The sequence below is a fragment of the Antechinus flavipes genome, chromosome 2, assembly GCF_016432865.1.
Source record: "Antechinus flavipes isolate AdamAnt ecotype Samford, QLD, Australia chromosome 2, AdamAnt_v2, whole genome shotgun sequence".
Lineage (NCBI taxonomy): Eukaryota > Metazoa > Chordata > Mammalia > Dasyuromorphia > Dasyuridae > Antechinus > Antechinus flavipes.
In genome coordinates, this window is record NC_067399.1 from 235,108,570 (window position 1) to 235,125,010 (window position 16,441).

General features: G+C 33.5%; 1 protein-coding gene across 1 annotated transcript in view; it reads left to right on the plus strand.

Moving 5' to 3' along the window:
• CSE1L (chromosome segregation 1 like) overlaps nt 1-15,193 on the plus strand; it is a 57,741-nt gene extending 42,548 nt beyond the window's left edge. The window contains exons 15-25 of the mRNA XM_051976534.1: nt 428-564; nt 1,013-1,116; nt 3,147-3,244; nt 4,924-5,074; nt 5,212-5,420; nt 6,952-7,049; nt 7,174-7,259; nt 8,592-8,673; nt 11,170-11,316; nt 12,039-12,270; nt 13,535-15,193. Coding sequence (XP_051832494.1) covers nt 428-564; nt 1,013-1,116; nt 3,147-3,244; nt 4,924-5,074; nt 5,212-5,420; nt 6,952-7,049; nt 7,174-7,259; nt 8,592-8,673; nt 11,170-11,316; nt 12,039-12,270; nt 13,535-13,624 — 1,434 coding nt within the window. The 3' untranslated portion in view covers nt 13,625-15,193. The remainder of the gene's footprint in view (nt 1-427; nt 565-1,012; nt 1,117-3,146; nt 3,245-4,923; nt 5,075-5,211; nt 5,421-6,951; nt 7,050-7,173; nt 7,260-8,591; nt 8,674-11,169; nt 11,317-12,038; nt 12,271-13,534) is intronic.
• The last annotated feature ends 1,248 nt before the right edge of the window (nt 15,194-16,441 follow it).

Consider the following 16,441-nt stretch of genomic DNA (forward strand, 5'->3'; position numbering starts at 1 on the left):
ACAACAAATTTTGCTAATGTTTGAAATAGGTTTTTCTTTCCCAAATTCCTTTTTTTCCCTCAATTATTTGGAAAGCAATTTAAATTATTTTCAGCAATATAATGGTGAATCTTTTAACATTAACAGATCATTTCCTCTCTGATTCATATTTTTCAACAAACTCTAACCCCTGTAGAGTTTTCTCCCCCATTTCTCCCTTCCTTAGACTGCAAGTAATCCAACATAAGTTAACCATGTGCAGTTCTTCTTCTAAACATTTCTAAATTTATCATGCTGCACAAGAAAAATCATAATGTTTTTTAAATAGCTTTTAAACTGTTAAATAAGCTTCCAAATGCGAGTAAAAGTCTGTTTTCTTTGATTTGTTGATTATGTTAGATGAATATATTTTTATTATGAATGAAAATCATGTTGCTGAATTATTTAGGTACCTAAAGAGCAACTTTTGGCTTCCATTCCTCTTCTGATCAATCATCTTCAAGCTGAAAGTATTGTGGTTCACACATATGCAGCTCATGCTCTTGAAAGACTGTTTACCATGAAAGGATCTAACAACACTATACTGTAAGTTTTCTGACCACAAAGAATGGCATAGTTTTAGGGGAAGCTTTGCTGAGTCTATTTAGTGAAGAGTGTGAATCATGCCTTCCTGAATCATTTCTTTCACTCCAACCATGCTTTTCATGTAGTAGTAAATAGAGGAAATGTAACTGCTGTCAGCATTCAGCTGTGGATCAAAGGAATGGATTATAGCAAAACAGTGAGTGATGGGAAAAAAAGTGGCTTTGGGGCTATTTGATTTGAATACGTATGATCTCTACTACCTCTGCAAAAAAAAAAAAAAAGTTTGACTTTTGTTCTTCACATCATAATTTTCTGAACAGTCAGTCTTTTGGTGTTAAATAGTATATTGGCTTACAGATTTGTAGAAATTAGATTGGGATTAAGTTTTTTGCTTTATGGTAATCCCCAGTAAAATAGTTGTTAGTATTAATTGGAATTGTGTTTATAGTATTACAGCTGCAGAAATCGCACCCTTTGTAGAGATTCTGCTAACAAATCTTTTCAAAGCACTCACACTTCCTGGCTCTTCTGAAAATGAATATATAATGAAAGGTAAGCATTTCTCTAGGATATATGAGACCATAACTAATTATCTAATTTCAAATTCCAGATAGTAGTTATACTCAGAATTGTGCCAAATTATGTGTTTTTAAATTTTTATTTATGTGACAAAACTCTGTTAAAAAATTTTTTTTAAATGTTTTAGGAATAAAATAGGAAAATAGCATTTTAATTACAAATTAAGATTATTGTAAGAAAAATAACAGTTTCAAAAATGGCACACTTTTCTCAAGAAATAGCTAACTCCTTTTACTGCATAGTAGTTTCAGTGACTCATACTTTGGCAAAAATGGTTGTTGTCATTTTGTGATTGGTGTTAGTATGCATCTATAGAGATGACAAAATGTTTGCATAGCATTTGGTTTAACTGGTGACATCCAACTTAAGTAGAGAAGAACCACTAATAATTTTTATATAAGATCCTCTGACGCAGGATTCTTGTTGATTTAAATTTTAAAATGTCTTCTTATCTGTTTTTAGTTTATTAAATATTTCTCAATTATATTTTAATCTGGTTCTGGCCAGTTTAGTAGTGTGGATTATTTGACATTTCTGGCCCAAAGTATAAGTCTGTATGCCTTATAGAGATTTCCTCTTTCCTTTTTTTCTCAGATTGTTTACATATTTTTTGGGCCCTCCATATACTGTAGGCTGTATTCAATTTTGTAGTAGTAGGGGTGACAGCATTTGAGGCCTTTTGAGGTTCTCTAATTTATAGTTTTCTCTGCCCTCTCGATCTCTCTTTTTTTCATGTCAATGCCTATGCTAAAAGAACCCAGAGGGACTGACTAATTAAAACTATTTTGTAAGTGTTGAGGGCTTGTTTTGTAGGGAAAGAGAGAGATTACATTTATCCCCTTGACATTCTCAGGTTTCACATTCATGGTTTCAGTTATTGAAGGTTTATTATTAATAATTAAATGATATTTTTTATTTATTTAATTTTATTTTTTAAAATAACTTTTTCTTGATAGAACCCATGCCAGAGTAATTTTTTACAACATTATCTCTTGCATTCACTTCTGTTCCGATTTTTCTCCTCCCTTCCTCCACCCCTCTTCCCCAGATGGCAAGCAGTCCTTTACATGTTAAATAGATTAAATGATAATTTTTAGTGATTTGTTGTAGAAGATTATAAATTAATATATAATGGTACATGTTTAAAGAAAACAAAAAATTTCAGTAAATCATAAATGCATAAATATTGCATATTATGAATTTGCTTTAACATTTGCTACCATGAGTATATGCATAAATTATCAAGTTAAATATTTGTTTTAAATTTCAGGGTCCCTAAAAAACTACTGGCTATGCACTCTTTTGGGGAAAGTGTCTTGTCTCTACCATCCAGTCTGTGTCATCTGATTTTCTCACAATGATCTTTGTATCTTGTACTTTTTGTAGAAGGAAATCCATGAAGCATTTTCTGCAGTTGCACAGGCAGCTGAGAAGACTCAGCTTAGTGTATGACATTACTGATCTGTCTTACATTGAAACTGCAACTTTGGGTGCAGTGTGTTGTTTTACTTTTTTGTGTGTTAAATAAATGATTAGAGCTATTAAAAATAAAAGTTTGGGGTGGGGTCTAGAATTATTTGTGGTTTTTCTCATTCACAGGCATCTTATACCCTTAATTCCTGTGAATGTTGAGGGAAGTTTTGTCATATGCTAAACAGATATTTTAAATTTTGTTAACATAGCTAATATTTATGACACACTTTAAGATTTATAGAGATCTGTATTACAGATATTATTTGATATTCAGAACAACCCTGAGAGTTAGTTGCTATATTTTCCCATTTTTACAGATGAAGAAAAGCAGGCAGATAAATGAAATAACTTGCCCAGGGAAATATGGCTAATAAGTGTCAAGTCACATTTGAATTCAGCTCATCCTGTTTCAGGCCCAGTTAGCACTCTAGTGCCACTTTAGTAGTCCATTTCACAATGGAATTGGACTTTTTTACTTAACCTGTTACTGTTGTGTCCTGGAATTTTGACTAAGTCTGTTTCTTTTACAGCTATTATGAGAAGCTTTTCTCTCCTGCAAGAAGCCATAATTCCATATATCCCTACTCTCATCACACAACTTACACAGAAGCTGTTAGCTGTTAGTAAGGTAAGGATAGACAGTTCCGAAATACAAATCACATTTTTAGTTTTCTGCATACTCCTTTCTAATAAATTCGATGATTAGGAGAGGTGTATTTGTTCATTCAGACTATCATTTTATTAAATGACACTCTTAGCCAACAAGATTTCCAAAATTTGATGTTATTTTCTGGGAGTGACATTGGACTCTGAAAAATTTGACTCCATGACAACAGACATAAATTCCCAGGAATGATTTTAAAAAAATTTTTTTTCATTCTAATCTGAATGTTTGGCTTGAAGGAAAAAATGGCCATAATTATTCCTCATGTCCTCAAATGTCTCTCAGCACAAGACATTTTTAAGTAACAGAAACTTTGTACAAGGAAAATCTAGTATGAAAAGGCATTATTACATAACTTAAGGTTAACATCTAATAGAAAAAGTAGTCTCTTGATGTTTTTCTTATACCTTTGGAAAGTCGGTTTGCTAAAATCACTGGGTCTGACTTTGATCACTCTTCTAAAGAGTTTTTCCTAACTGGTAATTGAAATAATCAAGAAACTTCCTTTCTTTTAGTTTACACACTAGTCCTCTTGAATAGATCAGTCAGGAGTCCCTGGCTCTAACAGCTGAAGGAAGAGTCCCTGTGACTGATTTACAGAGAAGACAGCAACTCATGATTTCTGAGGATTTGATATCTAAAGTAAAACTGATAGGGATTTCTCTTTCAGATTACTCTAAAGGCTTCTGGCTAGGATAATATTTAAAATAAATTTTTTATTATTTTTAAGGGGTGAAGAGAGGGCTTCATCTACTTCCTTTGAAATTTGCTTTTGCTAATACATTGATTTTGCAATAGAGTAAAAAACTCATGAGAATTCCTAGTTTTAATAAATTTTAAGTTCATGTATATAAAACTTAAGTTTTAAAACTGCGCTTTAGGATCTCTTGAGAAATAGTTAATACAAATAGGAAAGTACAGCAAAGTAGAAAGAGCCATGCCTATGTTCTGTAATTCTAATATCCTCTTTCTTTCCTAAATCATCACACTTGGAGTTTAGTTCTGGGAGACATATTTTAAAGATGACCATGACGTGCTAGGGTGTATCCAGAGTAGGTATGCTAAGATAGTTGTGGAGCCTGGTGGGCATACCACATAAGTATCATTTGAAGATAGAAGGAATGTAGTACAACTTTGAGGGTTACCATGTAGAAGAGAGATTATACTTATTTTGTTTGACTTTAAAGGGCAGAACTAGAAATGCTGTGAGGAAGTTGCAGGGAAGTGAATTTCATTTCACTGTAAAGAATAACTTCCTAACAATTACACTTCCGTTGGATGGTGATAAATTCTCCTTTCCTAAATGTTTTCACTTGAAGGTTAGAAACCCAGTTGTTAGAGATTCTGTTGACAGAATTCACATAGATGCCTTTGGCACCTGTAGCTCAGACTGATTCTGAATTTTGGCTCTGTTGTGCTGTGTTGTTTCCCTTTAAACCTCAAATTTCTTGTCTGTAAAAAATACTTACAATTGTTGACCCAAAGGGGCTTTGTAAGCTGTGAAACAAACACCAAATGACTTGGGCCATTATTATAAAGTGAAGTAAAGGCATTTTATCCCAAAACTTTATCAGCAGTTTAAGATAGCTATTTAAATACTGACTATAACATAGTTTGTATGGCTTTTTATTTTCTTTTTTCAGAACCCAAGCAAACCTCACTTTAATCATTACATGTTTGAGGCAATTTGTTTATCCATAAGGATAACTTGCAAAGCCAATCCTGCTGCTGTTGTAAACTTCGAAGAGGCTTTGTTTATGGTATTTACAGAAATTCTGCAGAACGATGTACAAGGTAAGCTAGTGGAAGATCTGTCGCTAAACAAGGGAGTAAGAATGATAGTTAAGAGTTAGAGCAGGCTTACAGGGTAAACATCTATATAATGTGGTTACATTGGTTCTAAAGGGAATGTTTTTTCTTCCATTATATAGAATTTATTCCATATGTGTTTCAAGTGATGTCCTTGCTTCTGGAAACACACAAAAATGGCATTCCATCTTCCTATATGGCCTTGTTTCCTCACCTCCTCCAGCCAGTGCTGTGGGAAAGAGCAGGAAACATTCCTCCTCTGGTGAGGCTCCTCCAGGCATTTTTGGAAAAAGGTTCAAATACAATAGCAAGTGCTGCAGCAGATAAAATTGTAAGTTGGATTACTTTTGACTCCTAATCATTATTTTCAAAGCTAGCTTTACAAAGTATGTTTTTATTTTTTCTTAAGATGAATTACATTATCTAGGATATATTGCAACATATTTTAACATATATAGGACTGCTTGCCATCGGGGGGGGGGGGGGGCCGAGAAGTGGAGGGAGGGAGGGGAAAAATCGAAACATAAGCAAGTGCAAGGGATAATGTTGTAAAAAATTACCCTGGCATGGATTCTGTCAATACAAAGTTATTATTAAATAAAATAAAATTTAAATTTAAAAAAAAAAAAAGATGAATTACATTGAATTGATAGATATTATTGTGGGATCTTGTTTCTTCCTAAAATTAGTTTAGGAATACTTGGGTTATCTGCTTCAAGGTTGTCAGTAAAATGCTTTGTACTATTTTAAACACTGTAGACACTTGAGTTATTTAAAAATAGATTTTTAAAATTTGCATACTCCTAATACCTGAAAAGTTATTATTATGAGATCTCCACTTCGCAAAATGGAATCTGTCATTTAAAATGCGTAGCTTCACTTGCAGTGAGAGCAGCTGAGTTTTGAATCCCGGCTTTGCTAAGTAACTGACTGACTAACCTGGCAAGAATGACTTAATGTGTTTGAGCCTCAGGTTCATTCAGACTTCCCTTCAAACTCTAAATCTGTAATACCATGAGAAAATCATAAAAAAGAATACTGCAATTATTAAGGGGTTTAGAAGTTTCATAGCCTTTTTTTCTCTTTTGTCCCTGATCTTTAGGTATAGAAGTGAAGTGGTACCATATAGTTAACATGTAGTGGAAAGAATACCATACATGGAGCCAGGAAAAAATAGGTTAGAGGAATTTACTAGCGATCTGATTATGGACAAATCACTTAAACCTCTCTGTTTCCACATTAGTGAAATGAAGAGAAAATTACTTGTTCTGTCTTCAGGGTTTATTATAAATTTAATAAATACTTTGTTAATTGTAAGACAGTAGGAACAGTTAATAAGAGGGAAAAAAACAGTAAGCATCAGAAAAGTCTGAATTTAATTGAATTTCTCCATGGGATTAGCCATTCTACAAAGCCACACTCATACGCCAAAGGATGGACCTTCTCAAATAGATTGGAGGCCATGTGACAAAGAATTCCTTATTGAGAGAGGCTGAACACCTCTTAGTTTGGGCCTGTGTTCTAGCAATTGGCGCAGAGATGGAATCATTGAAGACAGAATTATTCTGGTCTTTAAAGGATTTGTGGCCTCATGATTGAACGGTGTGATAAATTCCAATTTTTCTTTTTAAAATGGTGTCAGAAGCAGTTAATTCATGTTCATTATAGTATTTTCACTGCATTTGAAAGATAGAATTTAATAAATCAATTCTAATTCAATAAAATTGCTGGTGATGGTTTTCTTGGATCATCTTTTTAACATCTTCATGAAGTGTTTAACTGATAGATGCAGAAAAAAGAAGTGCTTTTTTGGTTTGTTTATTCTTGAGTTTTAATTAATTATGACTTTTTGTCCCTTACAGCCTGGATTACTAGGTGTTTTCCAAAAACTTATTGCTTCTAAAGCAAATGATCACCAAGGTTTCTTTCTTCTCAACAGTATTATTGAGCACATGCCTCCGTGAGTATGAGTATAATTGTTTGTGTTTGATTATTCATTCTTCATTCTTCATACTTCTTCATTCAATGTTAAGAAAGATAATAAAGCTATTTCAGTAATCTTATACTTTCATTCTATTCCCTAGGGAATCAGTTGACCAGTACAGAAAGCAAATCTTCATTCTACTGTTCCAAAGACTTCAGAATTCCAAAACCACCAAGTTTATCAAGAGTAAGTATTTTAGTGATAATACAGTTTTTTTTTAAGGTTGAAAAATAACTAGAAATTTTGATCATAAGTAATCTTATTTGCTGAACACATGCCCATAGAAATACATAAAGAAAAGAAAAAGAAGATTGAATTAAAATCTGTTCCTGTTACATACATTTTGCTTTTAAAACATTTTTATTCAACACTGCACGCTCTGTACTGCCAGAGTTGTCTCCATTTGAGCATCTTTCTGATTTCTTCTGTGTATTTTATATGTCATTGATGGCCTTTTCTTAATTTTGCCTTTTGTCTCATCAGGATCACTATTCAACTTCCTTCTTATAATAAAAGCCCTTCTGTATAACAAATAAATATTAAAGCAAAACAGATATAATTATTGGCCATGTTTCAAAAGTGTATTGTTCTGAACTTATGGTAGTTTGAGGGCTGAATTTTTTTTTGATCGTTCTTTAGAATAATTTCCCATAGAAATAGTATTAAGCCCAATGCTTAGATTACTCTGCCAGCCTCAGATCCTTTTTATAATGCAACAGGCCTGAAGTAGTAATCCTATTTGAGCATTATTTGACCACTGTTGGTAACATTTTTTTTCCGTAGGACACTACAATCTAATGTGAGCTCTGGACACTTAGATTCGTGTGACCATGATGATGGCTCAGGACAGCTATTTGGTAGTGGAAAATGCATTAAAGGCAGAAGCCGTAGATTGAGAACCCGCCCTTTCCCTGTTATTTAGGGGGCATCAGTGTTGTGGGTTATATTTTCCTCAGTTTATAAAATAAGGAAGTCGTATTAGTTGATAGCATATGATATTTTCTACCTGTAAATTCTTTGAAAATCCTAAGGGGTGAGTTGGAAACACCGAGGGCTAATATATGTAATCACTGTAAGATTGTGATTGAAAAGAGATGACAACCTCTCTGAATCCCTCACTTCCTAGAAATTCTAATAAAGAGACAAAGGACTCTTTAAGGGACGAGAACTGTTTATAGGTATTAGGGTATAGGTATGAGGCTTCCATGATTAAAGGAAACTTTTTTTGGGTTCATTTGCCTGATATATAAATTAAAGGTGTTTGACTAAATGGGCTTTATGATCTTGTGAATCTCCTAAATCAAATTTAGAAATTGATGATCACTCATATGTGATGGATTTAGAATTTGGGATAACTACCAGAAATTTGCAGCATGAAATTTCATTATTAAGTGACCAGTTAGTGCTATTAATACTTTAGATTTAGATGACTTTTGTATATTTCTAGATTCTATTCTACATTTCTTTCTCCCTCTTTATGAACAAATCTGAAATTATCATTAAACTTTTTCTCAACAGGTTTCTTAGTCTTTATTAATTTATACTGCATAAAATATGGGGCACTGGCACTTCAAGAAATCTTTGACAGCATACAGCCAAAGTAAGTATAATTGTAATGTGTTTACTTGACATTCAGTGTATTTTAAATTTTATCTTCAAAAGTTTCTAACCACTTTATTTAGTTTTTTGCTTTTATAAATCTTTTTTTTTTTAAATGCCTAAAAAAGGGATAATGTGTGATTTGTTAGCCCTCAAACCAATCTTCCAGGTGTGACCATGTTGTACCACCTTCCACCAAGAATCAGTAACAAAAAATAATAGAAATTAAGACTTTGAAAGATCGGTTAAATCACAGGTCCACATACTATTCCTCTCTCATGGCCATTGCCTCAATTGAGCATGGTTGGTCTTGAGAACATACAGTGCCACATCATCATCCTTTTTGATCTCTGTAACATTTGACTCTTGTAATTCACTTTTTCCTTTCTGGATTTTCAAGATCTTCCCCTCTTCTTGTTCTAGCTTTGTGATTATCCCTTCTTGGTCTCCCTTATTGGTTTTTCCTGTTCCACTCACCCCCATGAATATCCATCCCTTAAAGTTCTGACCTAGATCCTGGGACCTTCTGAGACTTTCTGCTTTATACTATAGTTCTTAGTCATTTCATCATATCTCATGGGTTCAATTGTAATCTCTGCAGATGCTATATGTAATTAGTAAGTCAACATGGGTTAATTAAATACTCACACCATTCTGGGGATTATGCTAAGAATTAAGAATCCAATAGAAGTTAAAAACAATCCTAGTGTCTCTGCTGAGTCAGTCATGCTTTAACCAATTGCCTTTGATCATCTTGAATTGGATGTCTTGTAGGTGTCTCAAATTCAACATGTCAAAAACAGAATTTGGTGTCTTTGCCCTTAAAATTTTCCCCTCTTAACAGCTATATGATTGTCTAGGATGTCACCTTTCAACCTGGGTTATCTACTTCTCATTCATTCATCCACATTTCCAGTATGCCTCCAAGTCTTATTTTTTTTCACAGTCTTCTCATTTGTACCCCTTCTCTCTTCTCACACAGCCAACACTCTAGATCAGCCTCACATAACTATTTCACTTGGATAGTTACAGTAACCTCCTGATTGGTCTCTTTGCCAAGTTTCTTCCCACTCCATACCATCTTCCCTTCAGATGAGAAAGTATTTTCTTTAAAGTGTGGCTCTCACCTGTGGTTTCACATGCTGCACTCCTTGGCTGTTCCCTATCCCTAGATTGTTTTCTCAGTCTTGCCTCTTGTTTTCACTAGATTCCTTCAAGACTCAGTTCAAATCCTCTCTTCTGCATGAAACCTTTCCCAGTTTTAGTGCTGCTGAGGCTTCCCTCTCTGGATTATCATCTGTTGTGTATATTGCTTGCATGGGAACCCTAGCTAATTGCATGTTAGCTTTCCAAGTAGAATTTGAATTTCAAAGGATATGGATTGTATCCTGAGTGACTTTACAAGTTTTCTTGATGTCATTCGTTGATGACATTAAAATGAAATAATTGTATTTGTAATCATTTGTATCCCTATTACATAATTCCTGGAATGTAGTAAGCATTTAATAAATGCTTGTTGATTGACTGCCTGCCATAAGGCTTCTTATGTTTTGCTTTTTTTCTGATATCCATATGCTTAATCTCCTAGCACTAGCTCTCCTGATAATAAATACTATTCTTCTTAAAGCCTTTTGCTCTCATAGAGGAAGGCGAAGAATGAAAGAGAGGAGAATATTTGCACAAACCCTCACAAGTACTCATGTTAAGCCCTTAAGGTTATTCGGTAGAGGTTTTGTACTTAAACATCTATCTTTCCCACTCCATTCTAACTTTTTTGGATTTTAGCTTCTTATATTTCTTAGCTACAACTATGATTCTTATCATCTTTGTCCATCTGCTTTTTCTGCTTGACCTGAGTTTTCATATAACTTCAGTTCTTGGATTGCTATCATCCCATCTATGTAAGAGTTAGCAGGAAAGTAGGAGACTAGTCTTAGAAGTTTCCCTTAAACTGGTAGATGACATTGTGTAGGACTTTTGTATCCCAGGCTCAGCAGTTTGAAATCTTGACTGCCATGATTTGATTTCCACAATGTTCTTGGAAGTATTTTATAAGGAAGATGATCCCCATGAGAAATTATCCTGTTCCCCCTTGATTATTTCATCTCACTGAGATGTTCAAAAAAACCTTCAAGTTTCATCTCCATTTAGATTCCTCAGTATTTCTAATGATGCACTTTAAATAATGGAGTGAGTTGGACTGCGATAAAAAATGATATTAATACTTACTTTTTCAAGAAGGCCTGATTGATACTCATCATTATTTTATTTTCAAATACTGGTATTGACTGGCCAAAGATGACCTCTTGGTCTTTTACTTATGGCTCAAATCCCAGGAGGTAAAAATCTCTGTTCTTGCTGGTAGAAAGAATACTCTTTGGACTTGTTTCTCCTACTTTCAACATTTACAGAAAAATTGTGCCTGAACCTTTTGCTTTATTTTTTTCCATCATGTTCTATCTAAATACTGATGAAGAATGAATCTTTATTTTAACAGAATGTTTGGAATGGTCTTGGAGAAAATTATTATTCCTGAAATACAGAAAGTTTCTGGACAAGTAGAAAAGAAGATCTGTGCTGTTGGCATAACTAAACTACTAACAGAATGTCCTCCAATGATGGATACTGAGTATACAAAGCTTTGGTAAGTACAGAGGTCTTAATGTATTGTCATTTTTATCCCTACTCATTTTTATGATCATAAAATTACTTAGCTAAAAGTTTTGGAAAGAAGTCCAAATTATAGGAGACATGATTTCTATATTCTTGCTCTGCCACTAATGTGCCCTGTGATCATGTGAAAATCATTTTTCTCAGGACCTTAGTTTTCTCTTCTGTAAGTAAAATGGTGTAAAATTAAGTGATTAAAATTCATTAATCATTTCTGAATTGCCTACTATGCACTGTTCTACTTCAACACTGCAGAGATAATACAGTCATGTTCAGTTGCATTCAATTGGTTGTAATCCCAATTGGAATTTTCTTGGCAAAGATACTGGAGTGATTTTACTATCTCTTTTCCCGGGTTATTTTACAGAAGAAAAATCTAAGGCAAACAGGATTAAATTAAATGAATTGTTTCAGGATTGTACAACTAATAAGTATCTGAAGGCTGATTTGATTTCTGAAAAATGAGACTGATTCCAATACCTTTGCTCTAAGCACCAAATCACCTAGCTGTCCATATACAACCATGCACATCAATAAAATGCAATCCCTTCCTACATGGAACTTCCCTAGGAGTATGTTTTATGTCCTTTCCAAATGTCAAAGGCATATTTGTTAATTTGTATTTTCTAATTTTTTGTTTAAGTCTGCCCTTCATTTGGTAATCCTTTTTTTGCTTTTTTCCAATTTTTCCCTCAGGACACCTTTATTGCAGTCTCTGATTGGCCTTTTTGAATTACCTGAAGATGACACAATCCCTGATGAAGAACATTTTATCGATATTGAAGACACACCAGGATACCAGACTGCTTTCTCCCAGCTTGCTTTTGCTGGCAAAAAAGAGCATGATCCTGTAGGTCAATTGGTAAATAATCCCAAAATCCATCTGGCACAATCTCTTCATAAATTGTCTACTGCATGTCCAGGAAGGGTAGGTATCACTTGTTTTGTGAAAATAGAAAACTATAAATGAAGGGGACTTTTTAGTGGCTGATAGAGAAATTCATTTGGTTTCCTGTTTTATTGGTCATCACAATGTCCAATTGAAAATGTATTTTCTGAAATCCAAAATAATCTTGGTGGCCTATTTATACTGTATTTCACCGCATTTCTTTTTGTTTATTAGGAAGAGAACAGAGACTTTTCCATCATAGATCTGATTGAGGGTGTAATTTTGAATGTTTTTATAAAGGAGATATTTTGGGAAAGAGTGCTAGGGATAAACTCCTGAATTTTTTCTGAGTGTGGAGATGAGGTGTGGTGTGTAATACTCCTGACCAAATTGAAGTTTTCATTTGGAGGAAAATTTTAAATATTCTGAAAAATAAACTTTTCTGTTAACTCTCAACAATATTCAGCATTAAATTTATGGAACAGCGAGAAAGAAATGCTTCACTTTAACTATAATTTCATTTCATTGATCTTTAGTTAAAGTTTCCCTAAATTGACAATTAATTGATTGATTGATTTTTTTTTTGCTTTATTCCCTGACAATCCCTTATATATGATAGGAGAAGTAGGTATTAGGTGAGCATTTAAGGTTTGAACAAAAGTAGCAAATCTCCCATTAAACTCCCTCTCAGTCAGATAAGGGATGTAGTATAGAAAGAAATGGTTCCACATCTCAACTTAATTCTTCAGTAAAGTGTAGTTTCCTCTCCTAACATTCTGTGATTCATTAATAACAAAGTTATATTTGTAATAATTTTAATTTTATTCATGACTGAATTTATTAATTCACACAGCATATTGCTATTCTCCAGGATATGTTGTTGGACATTTATTTGTAAAGCAAAGTTAGGGTTGTCAGATCTCTATTACTATACACTTGGATTACCTCAAGATTCTAATGTATGCATATCCCACAAAACACGAGACAAAATGATAATGTTACTGGGGACAGCTAATATCATTAGAATAATATTTATGTAGAAGCAGAAGACAGTGTGATTGATGGTAAGCAGAACCTTCCTATCAGAGGAACTGATACATAATCTTCAGGAGAATTTAGGTTATTCAATTGCTTACTAATCTGCTGACTTCTCCTATGTTGTAATTCTTTTGGTAGCCAAAAGTGTGAGTTTACAATGGTTTCTTGATGTTATTCATTAATGTTATTATGTAATGAAATAATATTTGTGGTATTAGAGTTTATAGCCTACAATGAAATTTTCCTGCATTTCTTGTTTTTAAAGGTTCCTTCAATGGTGAGCACTAGTCTGAATGCAGAAGCATTACAGTATCTCCAGGGATATCTCCAAGCAGCAAGTGTAACACTGCTTTGAACTTCATTTATTTGATGGGCAACAATTCAATAGTGGTTTCCTATGAAAGGATATTGACTTGTAAAACAGAGCTTCGATAAACCAATGCAAGCTTCTCCTTTTGGAAATTATCACAGAATCCATCTTGTAAAAGATATTAAATGTTACTTAAAGCAGAACTTGAGCAAATTAGGTGGTTTATGTGATCATAGGTAATTGAGGTGGGTGACTTTCCATTCCCAGTTTGCAGCTTTCAAAGGGAATACTAGTAGCAGTTCATTATTTGGGATTGATTTTGAGATCCACATTTACTGTGTTTGGATAACCTTTTAACTTTTCTGGAGAGCCCTGCTTGTAGAGACTGTCACTAAATGCCTTTTCATTTTTGATGCTTTTGTCATTTTGTATTTTCTTTCTCTGTGTCTTTCCTCTAGCTTTTCTTTTATTTAAAATGTAGATACAGAATTGCTTGTGTAAATTTCCAAGCAGTACAAAAGTGAATCGTTTTAATTGTGTAGTCAGCAATAAAGAAAACTCTAAACTCTTTATTACAGAATAGCTGGAGGATAGATTTACCATTGATGGTCTTTGGGGGTTTTATAACAGTAGCCCTTTGGGGAAAAAGTCACCTTGAGGCAGTCATCATCAGGTCACTTACTATCTTACCACCCCTCCATGTCTAAAGGAAGAGAATTAACATTCTAAAAAATTGTGAAAAACTGGAGTTATTTCAAGCAGTTCTTGTAACTTTGCCACAATAACACTGAAGAGGATATGTACTTTGGGCTCAGTTTCCCTGTTTGAAAATTGGGGCTAATACTAATAGCTCTAACTCAACCTCACAAATATACTGTGAGAATTTCTCCATGTGTGTTAGAAAATACTTTTGACTTTTTCAGTGCCCTATGTGTAGATACTAGATGTTTTTTTCCCTTTGTATTCATTTTTAAGAATTGAAGTCGTTGTGGGATTGTGGTGTTTTTCTGCCGTGTGTGATCAGTGGCAAAACTTGATTTTTAAGAACTTAGCTTTTATCCTAATAGAATTTTCTGGAGTTAATATAGTAGAGGGTAATTTTTTCCCCTCCTTTCTGCCCCCACTTTGGCAAATGTTCTTTATATCTCCAAAGTTTGGCTCAGGCTTTTTATGGGCATGCCCAGAAAAGAACAGTTTCATTTTAATAAGAGATAATAATATTAATAGCAATGTTTAAAGAGAACAAAAGTCAAACCTCTCTGAACTTGATCGTAAAAGTGTTCTGTGGCTTCCATTAAGAGGACAAAACAAATTTAAAAGAGTTTCAACTCTTGCCCTATGGTCCTTTTGACTGAATTGTGTTTGGAATATACTTTATGCAAAAATTATATATTTGGGATCCTGAGTTTTTAGTGAAAATTATTCAAGGATATGCTTTCATCTTCATAAAACTTCAGACACCTGACTTGTAAATGCTTACTCCTGCTCTAATGCGAATTGTTTTCATAGTTTGGGATGAGACGTTTAAAACAGCCTTAAGTGTGTTTGCACCAGATCTAATAAGAATGCTTCTGGCTTTGTCACCTTCCATTGATTAAACAAATAGACATCTGAGCACTGATCTCATCATTCTAATATGTCTGGCAAAAGCTGTAGTATTTGAGATCCTGTATTATCAGTCTCTTGTTGCATCATTCTGTGTAAAGGAAAACAGACCCAGGTTAAAAAAAAAATTTTTTTTGTGACACCTTGTTTAAGTAGAACACAAAAACCAAATAGAATTTGCCTGGCAACATGATGTTAAAATTAAGCATGGAATTCAAAGTGAAAAGTTTGGGGCTTTAGTCTTGATTCTATTACTGACATGCATTGCAATTAGGGTTGCTTTAATATTTTGGAGTCATAACTTTCCTCTGAATTGGATTAAAGTCTAAGGTCTCAGACAACTTCGAGAATCTATGAGTATAAGTCAGCACTTAGGACTCATTTTTAAAATATGATTTTAAGCTTTGGTCGAGCTTTGGTCTTGACATTGTAGAGAAAAAATTCAGAGCATTTGCTTGCTTAGTATGGAAAGCAGAAATAGGTAGTGACTGTTTTACACAAAGCACAGCAATAAAAAAAAGTCCCTAAATTCTGTATAGTCAGCTATTAAGTAAACAGATTATTGCACATTAACATCTTTTAAACTGTCAACATAAGAAAATTTGAATTTTTTTCTTACAAATTTTTATTTTATATAAAGAGTGGGTATTTTAAAAAATTCATTTTTTGGATGGAATGGTTACTAAGATAAGCAAATTAATTTAATTAACCACGTCCCAAAGTTTAAATATATGTGTATGTGGGTTTTTGTTTTTTTGTTTTTTTGCAAACCATAGTAGTTGAAAGGGATGAAGGAAGTGTTTGGGTGTTTGTGAGGGAATGGCATAGAGAATTTCTTCTACCGGTACAAATTATCCAGCAGTTATAATCTTAGAGCATTTCCTTGGGCACTGAATGGGTTACACAGTGAAGATAGATCTGATTCTAAGGTCAACCTCTCCATTCTATCAGATTCTCTCTAATAGAGTGAGTCAAAAAAAAAACTTTTCAGGTATACATATTATTTTAAAAAACACACACACACTAATATAAATAACCTAGATACTTCAAAATGATTTTGAAAGAAATTAACTTCATACTTTACAGGCTATTTCTAAGATCCATGTGTTTGCTGTCAATATTGGTTGTATCATAAAAATATATTTAATTTCCTCTAGGGAAACATAAATTTGGTATCTGATATCACCAATACTCACCAGGCTTCTCTTTTGACTTATTTCTTGGGTTTACTAAATGTTTTTAACCACATGTAAGTTT